Genomic DNA, 23,642 nt, shown 5'->3' on the forward strand with positions numbered 1-23,642 from the left:
AAAAAGTGATCAAAAGGTCGCACAGTCCTAAAGGGACCCCTCGGTACACAGGACGCGTTCATAGAGAAAACACGTCTCCCAGCTTGGGGCTTTCCTTGCACTGGGAGACGCCATGACATTTGAATCTGAATAATGATATTTTGTAAGCGCATTTTGTGTGGAAAACTTGATGCGGCCCAGCCTTACCCAGAATCTACCTCCAACGGCCCCCAGGTAAATTGAGTTTGAGACCCCTGCTGTAGAGACTTGTATGAGCACCATATTGCAGTGCATTGGTCAGGTACACGGGTCCTAGTTCTATATTCTGGCCCGGTATCACACCATGAAGCATTATACATTATAATTAACACTAGGTACACACCAGGGTCAGTAAACAGTAGGTTTTACTTAGAAAATCTCCACTATAAACCAGTTCTTAGTAAGCATGGCGCATAGCACAGACCAGGGGAGACCAATGCTAATGACCTGAGGTCTCCATCCTCTCCAGCTGCTGGGAAACTACAACCCCCAATGTGCAGGAAGATGTAATGCCCCCAACAGCTGGAGACCTGGCTGGTACAGACGACGCCATGATGCAGTAATACTGAAGTCCTGCTGAGACACTCTTCAGTCTGGATGAACCTGGTGAATAGAACAAGTACCTGCAGTCCACACAAAAGGGTCATGCGTGTATTCTGGCATCAGACATGGCAAGGTAACCACATGATGGAGACTGGATGAGCATTCACAGTGTCTACCTCTGCAGGGTGGAGGATCTTCCATCATTAGTGCAAAGTAATCCAAACTACAAACACAAAATCAGCGCCACCAGGCTCTGCAGGTTACATGTGGTACTGCAACTCGAGTCCCGTTTTACCATCACATAATCTATGGAGAGGGCGATGCTGCTTACAGAGAAGACCTGCCATGAGTTTCTAATGTAAGAGCAGCACATAGAGACCACTGGCAGATGGCCCTATGGTTTTTAGTAAAAGGGGTTTGCTGGACAAAAATCAGTTATCAGGCACCCACAGCTTTTATACACTGTGGACAGGGCTGGGAGCAGAGAACACCATCCATACTGTACCAGAGATCCCAGATGTAGGAAAGTGATGCCTGCAGCAAGCCGGGACGGCCACTACACTATGGATGGAGCTGTATGTGTCCAAGCTGATCATCGGGGCCACCCATCTTATCGATAAATCATTGATAGATATTTTTGCCAGGAAAACCCCTTTAAGATGAGCAGCTTATCCTACACCTATGTACCAGTAAATATACAGTGTCTTCTGTTGGGGGTGACAACCACTAGTCGAGCTGTAATGGGGGCCACATAGCTGGGAAGGCTTCAGAGCACACACTCATATAGGTGGTGACCATAGAGGACCGTGGTCTCTGCGCAGTGTGAATGAGCCCTTATATTTACTGGTGATACTGGATTATTCTGGGCTCTGCTTATAGTGGTAACAGGTACTAACCAGAGGACCCCTTTATATTGACAGGAATACAGAGTAAAAGACTGAGGATCCTCAGACACTTCCCGACTCCTCCGCTGAAATCTCTCCGAGACAATAATAAGATATTTCATCACTGATGAAAACACAGTACAAGCCGCGGGGCGCAGCGCAGACTCAAGTCCCCCTTATAGCCGGACGTCACAACCTATCGAAAGAGCCTATAGGATCGCGGCAGTCGTCCATCCTTACTGGAGAGCGCGGCCTGAATCTGATCATAATCCGGTAACTCTGATAGATCCCCCAGTGCAGCCACGGCCGGCTTACTCCTCAGCATCTTAGTGGCCACTCGCTTTATGTCACTCGCCTTCACATTGCCTGCAATAAAGAGTCAATGATAAGGCAACAGTTTTGTGAACTCGGCTACTATGCCGTACAAAATCCCTGCAATGCTGTGTAGTCTAAGGCTGCGTTCACATGCGCCATTTACATTGTGTTTTCAAACGTAATAGAACAGCTGAGAGGAGATTTGCCTCATTACATTGCTGCTAACATTGTGATTTGCAAACCGTAATCAGGCGAATCTCATCTCCTTCGCTGTTGTGTTTCAAAATGCAATTTGAACGCAGCCTAATAGCGCCATTTATCTGTGGCCCGCCTAAATTTGTAGTCTCATCAGAGACATCCACTTTCAATATGTGACTGCCAGAACAATCCTGTGCATGGCATGGCTACACGGACCCCCATAATCCTATTAGGTTAGTACCTAATGCTACTATAATCCTAGGTCTCTATATACCCTGCCCTTATTACACAGGAGGGCGGCTCTGTCCCCCATACTCACTAATAAGAGAACACAATTCAATGGGAAGTTTCCTCTTCCCCGTGGCCAGAACTTGTCTCCCAACATCTTCAAAGATGACGGGTCTGGACTCCAGGTTCATCATCAGCATAGACTTCAGCTGGGTCTTGGCTCGATTGAGTTCAACCTAAAACAGGAGGATCACATGTCATAAGTTTAGACTGAGCAGAAGCCGTGACGTATACACACACCACCCTGCATTATATATATGATGTGTTGTAGCATCTACGGACCTCCCCTACTGATCCCGCCATCAGGGTGAACTCCCGCGTGATGATCTCAACCATTTCTCTCACCTGCAAAAGAATAAAAATGTTGGAAAATGATTACATTACAAAGATGGTGGCATCTCCAAACAGAAGTATAAAAAGTTCTGACAGACGTAAACACAGTTATGATACGGAACGGATGAACAGTTGTTATAGGTTACCATCTATTACTGAACAAGGGGATCATGTTAGACTAAGCGTCTGTTACATTAACCCTGAGGGGTCAGATCTATAAAAATAATTAAATTCCCTTTCCATATTATATAATGACTGCAATTTATACCATTATTAACACTATACAGGAATCCTCAAAGGAGAGTAAGAACTGCTTATCTCTGTGTGATCCATGGCTGGTCTCCTGATAATAAGGTTGTGTGAATGGAGCCTTAGACGGCTGAGCATGCATGTGTTCCGGCAGTAGGGAATGTGCCTTATGCTCCTTATAACAAAGAATTGGAAATACTGATCCTTCTCCTCTCCAACATTTGCAGATGTCACATCACCAACTTGTTGGGTCCAGTTCACATCACTGTTACGTCTTCAGTTATTTGCATCAGGTTTTGTTAGAAAAAAATCAAGAGAGGATGAAAAAACAGAACATGTGCAAGTCTTTCCATTACACCTCTTACTGCTGTAAGATTTGCACCTCTTTTGTGTGTTCCACCAGTCCTGATTTTGCCTCAAAATAACTGATACAAATAACAGAAGACCTAATGGAGATGTAAACCGGACCTTGAGGTACTGTGGGGTGAGGCAAGGACTTACCTGGCGAGGGTCGGCGCTGGCATGTATACAGAGGAGTCCTGTGTCTTCATAACTGTGGTGGTAAGAGGTTGCATTATACATCCAGTGATGCCTGTGTGAGCAAGGACATGTGTCAGCACCTCTTCATCATGGCCCCATATTGTGGTGGTGTGGGGGTGAATGAGGCGTCACCTGTTGAGCACATTGAGGTACAGTCGGGTGAACATTCCCTTGCCTGGTCCTCCAGCAGAGAAGGAGCCTCCGCCGCCCATCATCATGTTCAGGACAGCATACGGGATGAAGTCATCTTCCTAGCAGAGGACATGGGGTGACATTAGTGACATCACATCAGAGACCTTACATCACTGATACATCAATCCTACAATATTACCAGGAAGGAGCAGCTCTGCAGGCCGATCATGATGTGTGACAGCTCCGGGATGGGAGTGGGGCCCAGGCTGACGTCAGACATGTCCTTCTCAACCTGCGAGGCAAAGGAAGACCATGAGACCCAGAATATAACTCTACTCACTTATCATGAATTACATGGGGTTACAATAAGAGCACACATCAGGGTTCTCCCCTACTAATGAAGACGTGGTGTAAAAGAGCATCATTTCTGCATGTATACACCATCGCACCACATAAGCGCAGCACAGGACATCTACAATGGAGGTGCAGTTCACGTCTATCATCTTGAGGTACACGTCTATACCTTTCCTCTGTATAGTCGCTGGTAGACTTATACCTGTTCTGAGAGTTTCATTACTCCAAGCTTGGGCTCTCAATAACCAATGCAGAAACTGAAGACTTAACGGAATTAATTGGGGCCCAAATCCTTAAGGTGCGGTCACACAGTGCGTCCTTGGACCATTTTTTTTTGCGTTTTTGCATGTTTACCGTGCATTTGACTTGTTTGAATTGTTTTTTTTTTCATTTTGTGTAAGTGTGAGTAGCTGTGAAGTTGTTAATACAGCTGCTTACACTTCCACAAATGAAAAAAAAAAAAACTGATTCAAACCAGACAGACGCATGGAAAACATGTAAAAACTTGTGCATTTTTAGTGTGTTTAAAAATGCACCAAGTGACCGCACCCTAAACAGAAGTATTTGGACCCCAGTCCTCAGTCTGTACCATACAAGACCCAAGGGGATTGTAACATAAATAAAGCAACTTTTTTCATATGCAAGTAAAAGGCACCATGCAGCAAATACACCTTAATGGGTACAGCGCTGGATTCGTAGTATGGACACGTCTGTGCGCACGTCACGCATAGTGCAACCTACTCTTGGTCCCCAGTAACTTCTATTGGGCACATTCACAGCACCACGAATGCTAGTGTTGGTCCTATTCCTCTCTTTCTTTGCGGTGGGGACAGTCACTTCCTGTGGAAGTGAAACGGGCCACAACCAACGGCACACGGCCTGCAAAATGTACATGTCCATGAGGCCTTAACGTGTGCCTTATCATTATGGAGTATATTAGGTTGTAATCCTCTAGGGGAGCATGATAATCATCCTCAGTTACTGCTTTTCACAGACCAAACATTTTAACTGGGAAGGCAGATCAAGAATCATATATGATGGAAAGAGCCGCCGCTTAGCCTTGGGACAACTGTTGTCCAAGAGAGAAGCAGGGATTTCATGTATAACTATGATCTTGCTTTAGCCCTTAAATTACGAGGGGTATAGCTACAATGGTGGCTTCTCTCTGCAGAATGTGCAGTCTGGGTATAGCCAAGCGTCCTAAACGTAACTTATATTTACAATCGCAGCTCAGCGTTATTAACCGGTACTTAGATGCAATACTAGACACAACCTTTGGACAGAGGGGGCGCTGTTTGTGAGAGCAAGTATGAAGAAAAGAGTGAGACCTGCCCCTTAAATGAATGGTACCTTGACGATCCCTCCGGTGTACTGAGCTATGGAATTGTCCACACTCTTTGGCTTCCCGGACTCCCACACGGGTTTCACTTCCTGCAGATACTTCCGGGCGCACTCCAGCAACTGCTCATGTTCAATACCCACTCCGGCCAGCACCATCCTGTCCGGGGTGTAGTAGTTGTTCATGTAGGCGTGAAGTGTATTCCTGTTAATTTTATCAATGTTCTCTATGGGGCAGAATCTGGGGAGTCCCACTGTGTTGTCCCGGTACGCGGCCTGAAGAAGACAAAAATAAAATAGTAAAACTCCTCAATGCTGAGTTCTTAAAGGGGATCTCCAGGATTACTAAAAACAACGCCTAATCATTGTCTGTATTGTCAGGGACCAGCTGCTATACCAGACAGTGGCTACAGACTAGAGTGGTGCAGTTTTCTCTTAATTGTGGACAACCTCTGAAATGTGTCTCCATCCTATTAGTTCTGTGAAAATACTTTGTGTCAAAAGAGAAAGCGGTGATACAATCAGTCTATAGTATAATCTCCGCATCACTCACTGCATGAATCATCTCCGTCAGCAATGGCTCTGGATCCGGCCTCATGTTCAGGTCTTCTAATTCAAAGCGTACGGCCATGCGCGTCATCTCCAGCTCCTCATCTACGGCACAGGAACTCCGTATCAACACTGTACGACATCATAGGAGTCTTTAACCCAAATCTCTAGGGGTCTACTATGAGGTCATCCCAATTACTTCAACTATTGCCCTATGAAATCTGCAGTAACCGGACATCTAAGAATAGGTTTTCAATATCAAAATCCTTTAAAACCCCTTTAATTTCAAGGGTTAGGGGGCGAGAAGAGACCACCATCAAAATGAAGAGGAGATTCATAGGGAAGAGTCTTTACCTGACAACTGCGGCTGTAAAACCACTTCTGACAACAGACTGACCACAGTGTCCAGACCTTTAGTATCGGCAGATACGGCGTACATTGTGGTGTCCCTACAAGAAGGCAAAGAGACGACATACAAGTCACATTCTCCTGATTTCACCGCAAAGGGAAGGAGCCTCAGTACCAGACACTGGGTGCGAGACAAGCGTCTGATGAGTGGAACCAGCATCATGAGGGCACAGGCCCTCCATTCACTTCCATCAGTCCCATAGAAGTAAGAGGACCAGCATGCACCTGGAAGTATCAGGATCCCCCGCCATAGACTTACCCCCCCCCCCCCAAATCCACAGCCCTAATACCTGCTGATGCTACACAGCACTCTTACCTGGAGGTCTGACAATCACAAATCCCACCATGTTTTTCCAGTGTCAAGAGAATCTCATCCTTACTGCCAAACCGTGCTGTAGACTAAAGGGTTAAAAAAAAAAAAAAAGGTCATCATCAGTCACATGTATATAGATGTATGGGGGAGTTCTCACAACTGTTGAGTGTTCTGGATTCCCCATCACTCATTCGAATGAAAAACAAAGTGTCTACTCAGGGGAAATGGCTGATAACAGAGAACAGAGGGTGGTATTACACTGCACTTCAGGATTAGTGGCCATTGAAATTCTTGCACATACATCATGTATACAAATATAATAACAAGTCTATCATATAACGTACATGACATGACCCATGCACCACACTGGGTCTACTCACGGAGAAGGCAAGTTTTTCCAGAAAGTGAGAGATTCCGCTGAGGTATTTGGTTTCATGTCTGGAGCCGGAATTGATGAGAACTAGAAGAAAAAACACAGAAACGTCACAATAATCCAACAATACAGAAACGTGATAAATACTACTCACCAGCAATAAAGAGAGAGGATCATAAACATCTACCCCAATGTATTATGCCAAGATTCTCCATCTATACTTCTACCTCACAGCAAATATATGACTATACTCCAGAGCTGCACTCACTATTCTGCTGCTGGTGCAGTCACTGTGTACATACATGACATTACTTATCCTGTACTGATCCTGAGTTACATCCTGTATTATACTCCAGAGCTGCACTCACTATTCTGCTGCTGATGCAGTCACTGTGTACATACATGACATTACTTATCCTGTACTGATCCTGAGTTACATCCTGTATTATACTCCAGAGCTGCACTCACTATTCTGCTGCTGGTGCAGTCACTGTGTACATACATGACATTACTTATCCTGTACTGATCCTGAGTTACATCCTGTATTATACTCCAGAGCTGCACTCACTATTCTGCTGCTGGTGCAGTCACTGTGTACATACATGACATTACTTATCCTGTACTGATCCTGAGTTACATCCTGTATTATACTCCAGAGCTGCACTCACTATTCTGCTGCTGGTGCAGTCACTGTGTACATATATGACATTACTTATCCTGTACTGATCCTGAGTTACATCCTGTATTATACACCAGAGCTGCACTCACTATTCTGCTGCTGGTGCAGTCACTGTGTACATACATGACATTACTTATCCTGTACTGACCCTGAGTTACATCCTGTATTATACTCCAGAGCTGCACTCACTATTCTGCTGCTGGTGCAGTCACTGGGTACATACATGACATTACTTATCCTGTACTGACCCTGAGTTACATCCTGTATTATACTCCAGAGCTGCACTCACTATTCTGCTGCTGGTGCAGTCACTGTGTACATATATGACATTACTTATCCTGTACTGATCCTGAGTTACATCCTGTATTATACACCAGAGCTGCACTCACTATTCTGCTGCTGGTGCAGTCACTGGGTACATACATGACATTACTTATCCTGTACTGACCCTGAGTTACATCCTGTATTATACTCCAGAGCTGCACTCACTATTCTGCTGCTGGTGCAGTCACTGTGTACATATATGACATTACTTATCCTGTACTGACCCTGAGTTACATCCTGTATTATACTCCAGAGCTGCACTCACTATTCTGCTGCTGGTGCAGTCACTGTGTACATATATGACATTACTTATCCTGTACTGATCCTGAGTTACATCCTGTATTATACTCCAGAGCTGCACTCACTATTCTGCTGCTGGTGCAGTCACTGTGTACATACATGACATTACTTATTCTGTACTGATCCTGAGTTACATCCTGTATTATACTCCAGAGCTGCACTCACTATTCTGCTGCTGGTGCAGTCACTGTGTACATACATGACATTACTTATCCTGTACTGATCCTGAGTTACATCCTGTATTATACCCCAGAGCTTCACTCACTATTCTGCTACTGGTGCAGTCACTGTGTACATACATGACATTACTTATCCTGTACTGATCCTGAGTTACATCCTGTATTATACTCCAGAGCTGCACTCACTATTCTGCTGCTGGTGCAGTCACTGTGTACATACATGACATTACTTATCCTGTACTGATCCTGAGTTACATCCTGTATTATACCCCAGAGCTGCACTCAATATTCTGCTGCTGGTGCAGTCACTGTGTACATACATGCCATTACTTATCCTGTACTGATCCTGAGTTACATCCTGTATTATACTCCAGAGCTGCACTCACTATTCTGCTGCTGGTGCAGTCACTGTGTACATACATGACATTACTTATCCTGTACTGATCCTGAGTTACATCCTGTATTATACGCCAGAGCTGCACTCACTATTCTGCTGCTGGTGCAGTCACTGTGTACATATATGACATTACTTATCCTGTACTGATCCTGAGTTACATCCTGTATTATACTCCAGAGCTGCACTCACTATTCTGCTGCTGGTGCAGTCACTGTGTACATATATGGACATTACTTATCCTGTACTGATCCTGAGTTACATCCTGCATTATACACCAGAGCTGCACTCACTATTCTGCTGCAGAGAGCAGACTCTACATCACATCTCTGACCCACAACACATCATGCTCTCAGACTATCTTCCTACTTACGTCCAACTGTACAGAATTGTCCAAATTTGTTCTGAGAAGCCACTCGCAGGCCGTTTTCCAGAGTGGTGACCTTGGTCTCGTACTTCTCCTGTCCGTCTACTCTTGCAAACACTGGCTTGGGCACCCCGGGTAAGGGGGTGCTGAGAGGTATGCTGGGGTAGGGGCTGCTGCTGCTGAACCTCCTGTAGGCTGGCAGCTCATACCTGGAAGAAGATACAGCTCATCAATGTACTGCAGCTCCACGTCATGCACAGAGTTAGGTCACTAATCGGCCACAACCAACACCCCCTCTAAAAAGGAGACTTGTATAGGATGCGTATTTATTGGGTTTTCTAAAGACCGCTCATAAATACAAGATCAGTGGGGTCTGAGGAGTCTGTACATTGTATAGTGGCTGTGCCTGGTATTGCAGCTCAGCACCATACCAGTCCATGTTACCAAGTTGTAAACAGGCCACATGAGCGACAAACATCATATAAGGCCTGAGAAGCGAGCCATATGTTCATAGGGGATTATATTAAAACTCTGGGCAGCTCCTTTAAATGTGAGAATTGTGTAAACCACTACATGGTAGCAAGCAGAGATCTTGAATATGAGAAGGACCAAAAACATAGTGGAAGATTTTTCACAGATTCTACATTTTCTGACATAGTAGCAGCAAAACAATTGCAAATTCTTGCGCAGGGCAAGAATCTGCAATTCTTACATCGACTACATCACCTCCAGTCCATATTTTAAAAAATAATGCAAAATTACCCCAGGTCGGACCAGGCATAGTTTTGCCTGGTGGCCGTGCAGCCAGCTAGATACATCAAGAGGCCTAAGCCTCCTGATATATACGCTGGGACGCGTGGCCACCATCATCTGGAACGCTGATGTATGATACATCCCCCTCATAAAGTCCATTAGAAACTGTACACTGAAGAGACCAAGAACATTCTGCAAGAGTGTAGGGAGACGATCCCTGGTAGTGGAAGTGCAGGGTACTGCACCTGTGTCCCAATGAAGTGAACAGGATCCAATTTCACCAATAAATGGAGCGAGAACTCCTTGGGAGTTAGAACCCCTCCATAGGAGCTGGACCCAGTTTGATTGTGGATCCTGTCAACAGGATAGAAAATTATGGTGAATGCTGGGGGTCTGACTGCTATGACCCTAGGGAGATCTGGAGAACAAGGATCAAATTTTCACTACATGAGGGAGAGGCAGGTCACACGTGGGTCCCTTCGCTCCATTCAATATTATGGGCATGTCAGTAACTAAAGACTATAAACCTCAGATATCTCCTGCCTCTCGTAGGCAGTGAATGGTAGTGTTGGAGATACTTGAGCGCTGTGCTCGCCCATATCGGACACTCGCATAGTATTAAGCAGCAGATCACATGCTCAACCTGAAACCCCATCAATTGCTGAGAACAGGACCCCCATTCTCGAGAATAGTCGGGGTCCCAGCAGTCAGCTTGTTCCTATGGATAACAATCAAACTTAGTACAAACCCCGTGTACAAGTGTCCAGGGCCCTCGCCACGAGAGAAGAGACAGATACAAAGCATACTGCACCCAGCAGAGATTATAACTGCATACAAGATCTCTTCTAGCTGTCAGTGAATGGAACACTAATGACTACATTTAGAGACTGCGTTCCTACCCTGATCACGTCCAGCTCGTGTGTATATATAATGTATATGAGCAGGACCAGGTCACATCAGAATAGAAACAATCAGACTTCCATTCACTGACAGTAAGCAGGGGTTTTGTCAAAACCAATAAAATAAAAATTGATATAAATCTAAATCCACCAACAGTAAAAACATGCTAGAAACTACAACTCCTAGCACTGCCCGAGAGAATGCTGGGGGTAGTAGTGTAGTGACGGAATATTATGGCGCTATATAAAGATTATTGTTATTACTGGAAACATAGGAGTAATGGTGGAGCAGCTGTAGGACATGGACCCCCATAACTTCTCCACGTGATTTTATCATATAGGGGTCACTGCCCCCTCTCCTGACCCCACTCACCTCCTTATCCCGACCCACGCCCGGTTCCTCGCCATGTTGGCCGCCATCTTTACACTCTCACCCCTGACCTCGGCGAGACGCGTCTCACAGCCTCACTTCCTGCTTCCGGTCCAGCCTACGGCGTCACTTCCTGGGCGGGGCTTGGCACCGGTCAGCTGTAGCCGCGCTCCTGAGTGTGGCATGTGCGGCCGCTGTGCTGCCCCCTGCTGGTGTCTCCTCCCGGGCTATGTGCCCCCAGCCTGAGCCATGTCAGGATTCTCCAGGCAGCCCCCAGGAAGGAAAGGCAAGACCCTGATCATCCAGGATGGTGAGTGCCCCCTATAGCTGGACTGTGTAGTGTACTGACCCCTCAGTCCCATCTTGTCTGATTAGGATCACATGACTGGTCCTGCTGGGATGAGAGCAGCTTCAATATACATTGGCACAAAACCTCTGCTGTGCACAGTTACTTGGTACCAATAGCGTCTGTTTTCTGTTCAATAAGCTTTTATTGAAATCAACATAAAACAGTATTCAAGGCATTATCAATGAGATATTATAAAATAAAGCAGCATACATGTTATGAAGTAGTCAAGTACAGATATAGCGGATCCAATATTTATCTACAAATAAATGACCATTCGCTCGGCATCGACCACATTAGTAATTCCAATATAAGGATTAGGTCCTTACTGCATTGCCTGAAGAAGGTATAAAAAGAATCTAAGCCACTACCAAGCGGGTAGTATCAACAGTAACCACATTAAACATATACGTCACAGGAAGACATGGGGTAAAACATGCAGGGATACAGAGGGATAAGGGAAGTGGGGGACGGGAAGGAACACACAAGGAAAGAGGAAAGGGATTATAAGAAGGGATATAAATAAATAAATAAATAAAAGGGGGAAAATCCAACTCACACCAAATTCCTCATTGCCTGATGTATATGTGTCAGGGTGTAGCACCGTTGCCTGTTATCCAGGGCGCAAATTCAGCCGAGCTACGAAAGTCAATCCACGGGGACCATATCTTAGTGTATTTATCCATCTGGGAATCCGCTAGTCCCTCCATGGCCCTCATCTCCTCCATTCTCATTATATGATTCAAGGCTTCTGCCCACTGGGCCCTTGATGGACATACACTCGACTTCCAGAGTCTGGGAATAATCTGACGAGTGGCAGAAATGCAATGTCTCAGGAATCCCTTTTTTATTGCGGAAATAGAACCGGGTATCATAGATAAAAGCCCAATCTCTGGTGATGGTGTAATTGTGTCTGACCATAATTTATTGTAGAGTGTAAAAACCGCACCCCACAATTCTCTAACCGCAGAGCAAGACCACCAAATATGCAACATAGATCCATGCTCCCCATTGCATCTCCAGCAGGTGTCAGATACTGCTGGGAACATCTTATGTAGTTTAGCTGGAGTTCGGTACCACCTGGCCATAATTTTAAAATTTGTCTCCTGTAGCTGTGACGAGACAGAGAGTTTATGGGTCAAGACAGCCGCCTTATCCCAATCCTCTTCAGTAAATGTTTTACTTAATGCTCTCTCCCAAGCCTGTCTGTATGGGACTGGCTCTTTTTTAGTCCTCTCTCTCTCAGCAGCCACCCGTATAATGCAGATATCAAATGTCTAGGAGCATCTTTGCCCGTAAGAATTTGCTCTATAAATGTTAGTTCCCTTGTAAGGTTTTGTGTGGGGCCCAATGATAATAGGAAACTGCTTAATTGCCTAGTCATAAACCACCTACTACCTCTCATGCCTGCAGGGAACCATCCTTCCAAGGAGTGTATGTCACGGCCGTCTAGTGCGTGTCGTACTTGTACCACTGTGTTCAACGGAAGTCCAAATAAACTAGAATTAAGGTCTCGAAGGGGGCACCTAGGATCTAAAAAAATTGGTGACAGGGGACCCGGTATGGAGGTCATGTTATACCGTTTCCTTGATTTGTCCCAACTACCCAGGAGTGCCTTATATAAGGGTGAGCAAGGAGAGGATGTGTCGCGATTTGCTGCGGGAAGCCCAAGGGATGCCACCAAGGGTGCAGGATTTAGAGAAGCTTCTAGTGACACCCACAGCTTAGAGGACGCGCTCAAAACTGCATCTACCGAGCAAGCTAGCATAGAGGCCTCGTGATATAGACCCATATCAGGCAGACCCGCCCCCCCTAGCTCTTTAGGCCTAGTGAGAAGTCTGAGTGCCATTCGGGGTCTGGAGGAGCCCCATACAAAATCCGAGATTACCCTTTTAAGTCTATTAAAATAAGAAGTAGCTAGTAGTATGGGGATTGTTTGGAAGAAGTAGAGCAGTTTCGGCAGTATGTCCATTTTAATTACACTTATCCTCCCGAACCAGGAGAGCGGCAACCGCTTCCAGGCTAGGAGCTCCTTCTCTAGTGACATTAAGAGGGGCTGATAATTAACCTGGAATAAGCTAGACAGGTCCGTTGGGATTTTTATCCCTAGGTACGTGATGGCATTTTCAGCCCACCGAAAGGGGAACTTGCTCTTAATATCTCCTATCAAAGTGTCAGGTAGGTTTACATTAAGTAGTTCTGATTTGGTAAGGTTAACTTTAAAATTGGAAAGTTCAGAGAATATTTTGAATTCAGCCATTACTGATGGGAGTGTTGTTCGTGGTTGCGTAATAAATAGTAATAAATCATCGGCAAAGATGGCCAATTTGTGGTGGAACCCGCCTATATGCAAGCCCTTAATAGATTCGTTACCTCTAATGGCATTTGCTAATGATTCCATCACTAGGATATAGAGCAGAGGTGAGAGGGGGCATCCCTGGCGAGTTCCATTATTTATGTTAAACGGTGGAGTAAGATCTCCATTCACCCTTACCATCGCCGTCGGGTTTTGATAAAGGGCCATTATACGTGTTAGCATAAGGGGGCCAAGGCCTATGTGTCTAAGGGTCTGTTCCATGAAGCTCCAACTTACTCTGTCGAATGCCTTTTCGGCATCGACAGACAAGAGGCACATAGGGATCTTTTGTCTTCGAGCGGCGTGCATCAGAGACATTGGGGGTCATTTACTAATGGCCCGATTCGCGTTTTCCCGACGTGTTACCCGAATATTTCCGATTTGCGCCGCTTGTACATGAATTGCCCCCGGGTTTTTGGCGCACGCGATCGGATTGTGGCGCATCGGGGCCGGCATGCGCGCGACAGAAATCGGGGGGGCGTGGCCGAACAAAAACCCGACGTATTCGGAAAAACCGCCGCATTTAAAAACCGAAATGTGTCGCTTGGGAAGCGCTCACCTTCACCTGCTATGGGATGGTGCATTCCGGGGCGTTAAGATTATTTTCGGCGCAGCAGCGCCACCTGGTGGACGGCGGAGGAACTACCTTCTTAAATCCCAGCCGGACCCGAATCCTGTGCAGAGAACGCGCCGCTGGATCGCGAATGGGCCGGGTAAGTAAATCTGCCCCATTGTCTTGATTGTATTGTCCCTGGCCTCCCTACATGGGACAAAACCCACCTGTTCTTTATGTATGAGCCCTGGTATCAGTGATTGCAAGCGCTGTGCCACCATTTTAGAGTATATTTTTATGTTTATTAAGGAAATGGGTCTAAAGTTGGCACAATGGGTGGTGTCTTTCCCTGGCTTTGGGATCACAGAAATATGTGCCATTAAAGATTGTTTGGGAAAAGTGGCCCCTTTCGCGATCGCATTATATGCAGCCAGGAGGGGGTCTATTATATCTGCTTTTGTCAATTTATAGAAGCGTGGGGAGAAACCATCGGGTCCCGGACTCTTACCCACTTTCAGTTCTTTTATTACCTGAGCGAGTTCTTCAGGTGCGAATTCGCCCTCCAAACCCTGGGCTAACGTCTGTGATATGCGCTTAGGGGCGTATCTTTCCAGATATGCAGCGATGGCCTCTTTCTTATCTGTGTCTCTGTGGATTGGCAGGTTGTACAGAGATTCATAGAATCCCCTGAATTCCTCTAATATTCCAGATGGATTGACTATTGTACCCTTGGTGGGAGAGTTGATAGACATGACCCGTGAGGATAATAGTCTGGGATGTAAGGCCCTAGACAACCACTTCCCACATTTGTTGCCATACTCAAAGAATCCAAATTTTAGGCGATCTCTAGCGCATAATGTCTTCTGATCCAAAATTTGCAAAATTTGTTGCCTAACGGAAGACAGTTCTGCTCTTAGAGTATCAGTCTTATGAGCTTTGTTTGCAGCTTCAAGGGAGGCCAGAGTTGCTAGCAAGGTCTTAAGTTTAAAGGCATTCTGCCTCTTAAGTCTGGCCCCGTGGCTCATGAATATTCTTCGTAAGTCACATTTTAGTCCCTCCCACATAATCGGGGCATTAGTATGATTTATTGTGTTGCCTGATTTAAAATTCTCTACAGCCGCCTTGATCTCAGCCATACATAGAGCATCATTTAATAAGTGATCATTGAGTCTCCAGGAGAAAATCCTCCTCTTCTGAGGGTAGGGTCTTATAGCGCCCAGCACAGGATCAACAGAGCATGTAGGGCCAAGATCGAGAAGGGAATGAGAGACCAATAGTACATCAATACGACTGTATGTGTTGTGGACGCTACTGTAGTGGCTGTAATCCCTTTGCGCTGGGTGTAAGATCCTCCAAAGGTCTACAAGGTTTAATTTAGTGATCTCCTGCCTTAGTCTACGGGTGGCCGCAAATGAGATTGAGGACTTACCTACAGAGGTGTCCAGGTCTGGATCAAGTGGTACATTCAGATCTCCGCCAAGTATGATGTCTGAACCCCCAGCAAAACCTGCCAAGTCCTCCAGTATGCGAATACCGTATGCAATTTGTCCTACATTGGGAAAATAGACATTAGCCAAGGTGTAAATAGAGCCTGCAACAGAAAGTTTGAGAAAAAGAAATCTGCCTTCCTGATCTACCTTAGAGTCCATGACCTGTGGTGTGAAGGAGGAGTGAAACGCCACGGAGACCCCTTTGGACTTCTGCTCTGGGTTTGGTGCATGATACCATACGTTATAGAATTTGTTACGACATGTAGGTATACAAGAGGCCTTAAAATGAGTTTCCTGAAACATGACTATTTGCACACGCTTCTTGTGGAAACTATATAATAGTTGCCCCCTTTTCCCTGGGCTATTCAAGCCCCTAGCATTAAATGTGGCAAATGATAGGTTGGACATTTTGTGTCAGTTGGTGAGAAGCTGGAGCTGGGAACAAAAAGAAGAATAAAGGAAGAAAAAACAGGAGGGGAGGAAAGGGTAGACACGGGCTAGACACAGACTTACAGTACAAACAAGGACGGACAGGGGTTCACAAATACTATGAACTTTGACAAAACCAAAACTCTTACGTAACTACTTCCCACTCTACAGATTGGGAATTGAACCGATTTGACTGGTTCAACAGACTATACTAAACTACAGTGCTTTACACTAGACAACACTAGGTGTCGCCAGCCCTACTTGGGAACTTAGGCTAAAGCTTTTGACGGTCGTGCATTAGCACCTGACCCTGTAAGTAAACCCGTGGCCCCTCAGGCCAAATATATAGGCAGCAGGCCAAACATTGGTTACAGCAAAGCGACTCTGGCATATTGAATTATAACTCCTAAAACCATAACCCGTATCTCTCCCTCCTCGAAGTGTTATAATTAGGGAGACTACAAGACAAATAGACTGATATCCCTTTCTAGAGAACCATCTAGGCAACTGGCACTTCTCATCTTAGGATAAGCCCATGGGGGTAGCACTTCTGGGTCTCTTGGGATCTCGCTGTTGTTTCGGCGGGACCTTGTTCCATTGTTCCCTCGGAGGGGAAACTGGCAGGGAAACTGGGCATGGCCAATCTGGTAGGGCCACCATTGGGAGGCCAAAAGTTCCTAAGAATCCAGGGAGGTCTCCCAGCCGTCTGAAGGATGCGCTCTTCCCATCTTTTTTAGCCAGCAATTGAAAGGGATACCCCCATCTGTATATAATATCACGGTCTCTGAGCATTTGGAGTAATGGCTTTAAAGCTTTTCTGAGAAGCAGCGTACGTCTGGCTAGGTCTGGCAAGATCAGAATAGAAGAGTCACCATGCTGTAATCCATCAGAGTCTCTGACATGCTGCAGAATACGCTCTTTATCCTTATAGAAGTGAATACGGCAAATGACGTCGCGCACTCGTTTAGGATCTGAGGACCGCGGGCCAAGTGTGCGGTGGATTCTATCAATTTCGATCTTTTTATTAGGAGACATTTGTAGCAAGTTGCCAAAGAATTTCTGGGCCCAACTTTCTAACTGCGGTGGTAGGATTTCTTCAGGTAGGCCGCGTATTCTCAAATTATTTCGTCTATGACGATTTTCTATGTCATCGAGGTGATCCATAATGTCAGCAATTTGCGATGTATGTTGTACAATAACCTCTTTATGAGAATGAATAACATCACGCAGACCTTCCTGCTGTTCCTCCAATTCTAGGACCCTGTGGCCCACATGCTTAATCTCTGATTTAATGTCCTCCATATCTTTCCTATGTGAGGCCTCCATTTTCCCCAGCAAAGACTGCAGGTCTTCTCTAGTAGGCAAGGCCATTATATGTGTCTTCCAATCCCACTCATCATGTGTAGGCATAGGAGGTGAGGTGGCACCAGGCCATTGTCCCCCGCCGCCAGCGGCCGGGGGATTGAGGGGGGAGGCAGGGCTGTGAGCAGATGCCCAACAGGGAGAGGCCCCTAGGGGTGTAGAGTGGGCCCCAGGGCTTGATGAAGGTAACTCAGCTTCGGCTTCCCCGTGTGGAGTATTATGGGCTCCTTCCCAATCATCACAGGGTTTAGGTGAGGGGGGACCAGCACTATTCGGCCGTGGACTGTAGGGCCCAGAGCTGCTCTCCGGAGGACTATTAGGGCTGTGTGCTCCTGATGGGGCCGCCATGACTGCCCACGTGGCGCGTATGCCGCGAGTTGCTACCTCCCCCGCTGCGGCTCGTTTCCCCGAGCCTACCTGTGCTGGGATGCCATGTGCTGCCTCCTTCTGCGCTATTGTCTCTCCTCTCCCAGGCTGCGCGGTCCCATCTGCGGCAGTAGTAGGTTCGGGCTGCGGGGTCTGCCCCTGTGTCTTTATGCATGCAGCGCCGCTATCTTCAGTTCCGTCGGCCATCTTGGCTGGCGTGGGCTGCTTGTTAGCGGAGCCTGCCGGCTCGAAGAAAGAAGCCAGACTCCCGTTTTCCTTTCTCGGGCGGGATCTCCCTGTGTTCCTGCCTCCTTTCCCCACCATCATGACCGGGGTAAGAATTTTTCCAAGCCTGCTGCCTTGATTTATCTGGGTCACGGAGCGGAGCACTGCAAGCGTGCGTCTTAACCCGCCATTAGCTAGCCACGCCCCCCCCCAATAGCGTCTGTTTTACCGTCCGCTCCTGTGCAGTCTGAATTGCGCTCTAAGGCGAGTGAGACCGCTGCGCTGTATAGTGAGACCGCTGCGCTGTATAGTGGGACCGCTGCGCTGTAAAGTGGGACCGCTGCGCTGTAAAACAGGACATTTGTTCGCTAAAGCGAAACCCATTCACTATAAAGTGAGATAAGTGCTGCGCTGTAAAGCGAGAACCTTTCTGCTGTGATTTCTATTCTGTTGTCCCGTTATAACTTTTAACCCTTCTCTTCCTGTGTCTTGCAGACAGCGATGGCGACGCTCCTGATGAGGGGAATCCATTTTCGTTTAAGGAATTTGTAAAAAGTAAAACCTTTGTGTTACCTGCCGGGAGAAACGGTGAAGGAGACTTCTCCAGTGTGAGTGACCTCAGACTGAATTATGTGATTGCTGCAACCGGCAGGACTGTGACCTAACTCAGGATTATAGCATCTCCAGGTGCAGTGCTGTCCTCACACTGCTGTGCTCTTAGCTCTCTGCATTGAGGTATTCAACTGCATCTTTCCTCTGCTCTGAGTAAAAGCAGCTACAGGTTTCCAGTTAGATACTACGGACATCACTCAGAGCATAGGGGAGGGGCTTTGCAGCAGCTCATTGCAGAGAGCTAAGAGCACAGCAGTGTTAGGAGCTACAGTCCTGGAATATAAATGCATGTACTAGTGCGTTTGATCTCTCCTCCTCTCTCATTAGGAAGACAAACATGGCAGCTCTCTCCTCCCCCAGCCCCGGGACAAGTATCAGGACACGTTTTTTAAGGACCCCACAGTGGATAATGATCTCCTGGAGGATGAAGAGGAGGAGGAGGAGGACTGGAGCGGAAGCTATCACCCCTCTGTGGTAGAGCAGACCCTCAATGTCAGCACCTCTTCTGACAGTATAGATAATGAGTCGTACGCATACAGCGACATCTCGGGGGTCAATCAGTTTACAACATGGCGGATCCCAGGGGGGTCTTCTCCCACCGCTGATGGTTACAGCAATCCGGAGCCCCCCATCACAACCAGGAAGATCCCTGCAGACGGGGTCCTCTTCCAGGACAAGCAGAGGAGCTATGAGGAGGTAGGAGACACTAATGCCTAAACTGCAGACACTGTAGCAAACCCTCAGCTGTGAGAAGTGTTTACACGACCCCAGGAAATCATTGTGCGGACCTTGTGCTTTATATTTCAGGTCTTGGAAGAAAATAATAATCTGAAAAGGAAAATTCAAGAACTACAGAAATTCAACGAACTGCAGTCAGAAAAGTCAGTATCAGAAGAGCGGGTCTCATCCTGCGAGTCCTAGTCCTTTTAAGGTTATTTTAGTACATTTGTTCAGTCCATATACCCCTCCAGGTCCCCAGCGCTGCAAGGCTATAGTGCTAACCACTAAGCCACCATGTCCCCACATATCAGCAGCACAGCTACAGAGAATTCAATGCGGTTGAGCTGCAATACCAAGTGTGCCCACTATACAATGTACAGTGCTGTGCTTGGTAAGGAGTGACGAAGTAGCAGTGCCGGTCCAAACACAGCAATTTCTGAATGAATGGGATTTTGACCTATTTGGGAACAATGTTCAGTGGGTGTGGGATCCCACTCAATACTTTTACCCCGTTGAGAACATACATCATGACATGAGGATGATATATAGATATGATGATATATAGATGTGTATTACACTATTTCCAGTTGATGGATAATACATTCTGCATAGGGTTAAACATTTTGAGCGAAAACTGGAAGAAAAAATTCTGGAGGAGCAGAAGGAAGCGCAAGACCTGGAGTCCATGGTGCAGCAAGTGGAGGCGAACCTGCAGATGATGACGGTCAGTGCTGCGCCGGGGTTATGTATGTGATGATCCAGTCACTGACAGCAAGCAGAGGTGGTGAAAATAATGGGGAATGAACATTCCATTAGAACGTTGGGTCTCCTGCACATATTGAGGTGGACGCGTTCCGCCCCCTTGTCCTGATGTGACTGTTCTCTTGTAGAAAAGAGCTGCAAAAGCCGAGAGCAACGTGACAAGACTGAAGCAGGAGGTCGCGCTCCTCCAGGTAGGTAATTCTCAGCCTAAACATGTGATGAGGATAGTAATAGGTCATCAATATCAGATGTGGGGGGGTGACTCGGCAGTGTCCAGCTCCACCTATCATGCAGTGGCCATGGTGAGGTACTGCAGCTAGGCTACTACATGGCTCCGGCACAAGGGATACTGCTATCTGCTTCCATCTTATATTGATGACCTACCAACAGGTTATTACAGTTCTTGGCATGGACAAACCCTTTAAGAAAACCTCACATCACACATCTCTGTTCTCCAGATCCAGCTGAGCACCTACAAGGCGGAGAACGAAGCCCTGCGCCGGGGGGAGACGGCCGGCATGAACGCAGTGAAGCAGAACGCCGGCCTGGCCCTGGAGAACCTGCACAAGGCGGTGAGCGGGGCCCAGGCGTCCATCAGGTAAGTAGTGTGTTGTATTAGGGTCCACTGACCCCCATGGTCCTTCTATCTGTATATAACACACTGTTGCTCTACCCTCCTACAATAGGCAGCTGGTGTCCGGAGCCGAGGCCCTCAACCTTGTAGCCGAACTACTGAGATCCATCGACAAAATAGCAGAGGTGCACGATGACGGATCATAGAGGAAAGAAACTTTACTGGGGGGAAACTTTACTGGCTGCTCAGCCGCACTCGGTATACTGGATGCAAGTAATGTCTGGAAAGTAAGGGTCTGTCTTCCTAGAAACAGCGCCACTATGGTACACTGGCCGTGTCTGGTATTGCACATTAAAATAAACATAGCTAAGCTGCAGTACCTGGCACAACCTGTGGATATGTGTAGCGCTGTTTCTAGCAATAATGGCAGGAAGCTGTAATAGGGTTGGTGTAATGTATGACACTACTATGTAGTGATGGCATCTGTCTCTATGCTATGGACCTTGCATTGAGCATGCTTGTCCCAGTGCCTCCTAGCCAATGCACATTTTATCCTTGGGTGACCCCCTAATATTCAAACACCTCTCTGCAAGATTGGAGCAGATGACCGTGTTTCCCAACATTGCACCATAGATAATCTCTGGCTTTTTCTATGAGATTAAGTTGTAGTACCAGGCACAGCCACATGGCGGACTATATCAATGTACAATCCTTTCTCCATGTTCACACCTGGCGTCTGCACATCTCCCCAGCAGCAGGTTATCCTGCTCCTTACACTACAACCCCAGAGCATACACAGCATTGTCTATAGCTGTCCTGCATGCTGGGAGTTGTAGTTCCCCAGTATCTGGTGAGTCGTTAACCACTAGTTTGTGTCTAGCACTGTGAGATTACTTGTATCACATACTTTCTATAGAAATATCTGTATTATATATTTGCACGTGTACTAAACATATTTCTAGATTACATTTTTTTTTTTACCTGAATTTCTCCTTTAATTAAAAGAAATTAACTTCAACATCCACCATGATAAACCAGGGACATAACTCATAGATGTGGGCACTGTGACTGTGGTAATCTTCTTATATGTGTTATCCATGGCCTCCTTCCTACTAAAATTAACTTTTATGATTGTGCTAATGAGCCTGATGGGCTCTGGAGGTGTTACCATAGCACTCTGTGCTGCAGATTCACAGGCTGTTACAATGAGCAGAATGTCTCACTCTCCCCTGCTCTCCATCTCCTCCCTCAGCCCTTGTAATCTAGCAGCAGGAAGTGCAGTGGAGACCTGCTCTGCTCATTGTAACAGTGATTGAAGCTTTAGTAGGAAGGTGGCCATGGATAACAAATATAAGAAGATTATCATAGTCACAGGGCCTGGATCTATGAGTAAGTGTCCATGGATTATCAGGCTTGAATTTGATGGTAGATTTCCTAGTTTCTTATTGCTCTTTTTCAGGACTGTTTTTGGTCATTTTTGATGATCAGCTGGGGAGTGTGGTGTCCGCTTTTTTTTTTTTTTTTTCTTAACCCCCAACCTACCTGATACTATAAAAGATCCATTTATGACACTTTAATCGAGAGCAGGGTCAGACTTAAACTATGTAGGGAATAGTAAATCACCACAGCTGAAGGTTTGTTACACTGTATCTGCAGTAATATGAGATAAACACAGCAGTGCGAAAAAGTGGCCAACATCTGCTACTATATGTATACGTTGGCCCACAGAGCTTACAATCCGTCAGCCTGTATAGGTGACATAATATTATTATACCAAGATACACTGTACCAAAGCCTCAGCTCTGTGTAGTACTGGGTCTGTGCAGGTTTTGAAGCTGAAGCAGCTTGCAAGATTGTTCCCATTCAATGACAGCAAGCAGCGATCTTGAAGATGAATTGAATGTGAACATCATATTGTCCAGTGATTAACCAGACAGACAGGTCCCTGCTTTACTAATGAATACATCCCATACTGTACATCAGCAGTGATGGTGATCTCATCGTGTACAACTGCAATTCCCAGCATGATACAAGACTTGCATGTATGATGGGAGTTGTAGTTTTACAACCACTCACATGCTGAAGGTTACCATCTCCATGCTGAGAATACATTACCCCCCCCCCACACACCCACAACACCCCTAATATATTCATAAAAGAAATAATCTCTATGCAGTGTTAATTTTTTATAATGAAATTAATTTTATATGAAATCCAGAGTTTTGCCAGTCACCCCCCCCCCCCCCCCAATGAGGGGACATTGTATTTTACTGGAGATATAGAAATTATTTATTATATTCTGTAATGTAGTCAATGTTGTAAGCCAAGAACCCGAGACCTGCCAGCAGCGAGGGGAACTACAAGCTCCAGCATCATCGCTGCACTTGGTAAGCAACAGGTCTGGGGTTCTGCAGAGGAAACCAAAATGTGATATCTGCTTTTATACTCCCGAATAAATTATTATTCAATATTTTATTATTTAAACAAAATCAAGGCTGTGTGTGGTTTTTATAACATTCTCTATTACATTTGCTCAGTGCCTCCTGCTATGTAAGATGCTGCCTGCAGATAGGACACTATGGGGCAGATTTACTTACCCGGTCCATTCGCAATCCAGCGGCGCGTTCTCTGCGGTGGATTCGGGTCCGGCCGGGAATCATTAAGGTAGTTCCTCCGCCGTCCACCATGTGGCGCTGCTGCCCTGAAAAGCACCAGAACGCGCTGGAGTTCACCGAGCCGGGCGGAGT

General features: G+C 46.3%; 2 protein-coding genes across 2 annotated transcripts; one reads left to right on the plus strand and one right to left on the minus strand.

Moving 5' to 3' along the window:
• Positions 1 to 366: 366 nt before the first annotated feature.
• PMPCA (peptidase, mitochondrial processing subunit alpha) lies at positions 367 to 11,262 on the minus strand. Its single transcript, XM_072124501.1, has 13 exons — positions 11,104 to 11,262; positions 9,085 to 9,287; positions 6,843 to 6,922; positions 6,466 to 6,548; positions 6,096 to 6,190; positions 5,746 to 5,846; positions 5,205 to 5,468; positions 3,700 to 3,792; positions 3,501 to 3,619; positions 3,330 to 3,420; positions 2,529 to 2,591; positions 2,278 to 2,422; positions 367 to 1,811 (listed from the first exon to the last, which is right to left on the minus strand). Exons 1-13 carry the CDS (start codon positions 11,148 to 11,150, stop codon positions 1,642 to 1,644), a joined length of 1,554 nt encoding a protein of 517 aa, XP_071980602.1. The 5' UTR covers positions 11,151 to 11,262; the 3' UTR covers positions 367 to 1,641.
• Positions 11,186 to 23,364, plus strand: ENTR1 (endosome associated trafficking regulator 1). Its single transcript, XM_072124502.1, has 8 exons — positions 11,186 to 11,410; positions 18,723 to 18,835; positions 19,167 to 19,535; positions 19,647 to 19,720; positions 20,172 to 20,283; positions 20,450 to 20,512; positions 20,780 to 20,919; positions 21,008 to 23,364. The coding sequence occupies exons 1-8, from the start codon at positions 11,350 to 11,352 to the stop codon at positions 21,099 to 21,101; spliced, it is 1,026 nt and encodes a 341-aa protein (XP_071980603.1). The 5' UTR covers positions 11,186 to 11,349; the 3' UTR covers positions 21,102 to 23,364.
• The last annotated feature ends 278 nt before the right edge of the window (positions 23,365 to 23,642 follow it).

Source organism: Engystomops pustulosus, chromosome 9 (assembly GCF_040894005.1).
Source record: "Engystomops pustulosus chromosome 9, aEngPut4.maternal, whole genome shotgun sequence".
Lineage (NCBI taxonomy): Eukaryota > Metazoa > Chordata > Amphibia > Anura > Leptodactylidae > Engystomops > Engystomops pustulosus.

Bases quoted from the DNA above. Each gene is read 5' to 3' on its own strand.
- PMPCA (XM_072124501.1), bottom strand. From the start codon at position 11,150: ATGGCGGCCAACATGGCGAGGAACCGGGCGTGGGTCGGGATAAGGAG. The intron at 9,288-11,103 runs GTGAGTGGGGTC...ATCTTCTTCCAG, and splicing joins GCGTGGGTCGGGATAAGGAG to GTATGAGCTGCCAGCCTACA. The intron at 2,423-2,528 runs GTCCGTAGATGC...CTCCTGTTTTAG, and splicing joins TGGCGGGATCAGTAGGGGAG to GTTGAACTCAATCGAGCCAA.
- ENTR1 (XM_072124502.1), top strand. From the start codon at position 11,350: ATGTCAGGATTCTCCAGGCAGCCCCCAGGAAGGAAAGGCAAGACCCTG. The intron at 19,721-20,171 runs GTCAGTATCAGA...CATTCTGCATAG, and splicing joins AACGAACTGCAGTCAGAAAA to GGTTAAACATTTTGAGCGAA. The intron at 20,513-20,779 runs GTAGGTAATTCT...TCTGTTCTCCAG, and splicing joins AGGAGGTCGCGCTCCTCCAG to ATCCAGCTGAGCACCTACAA.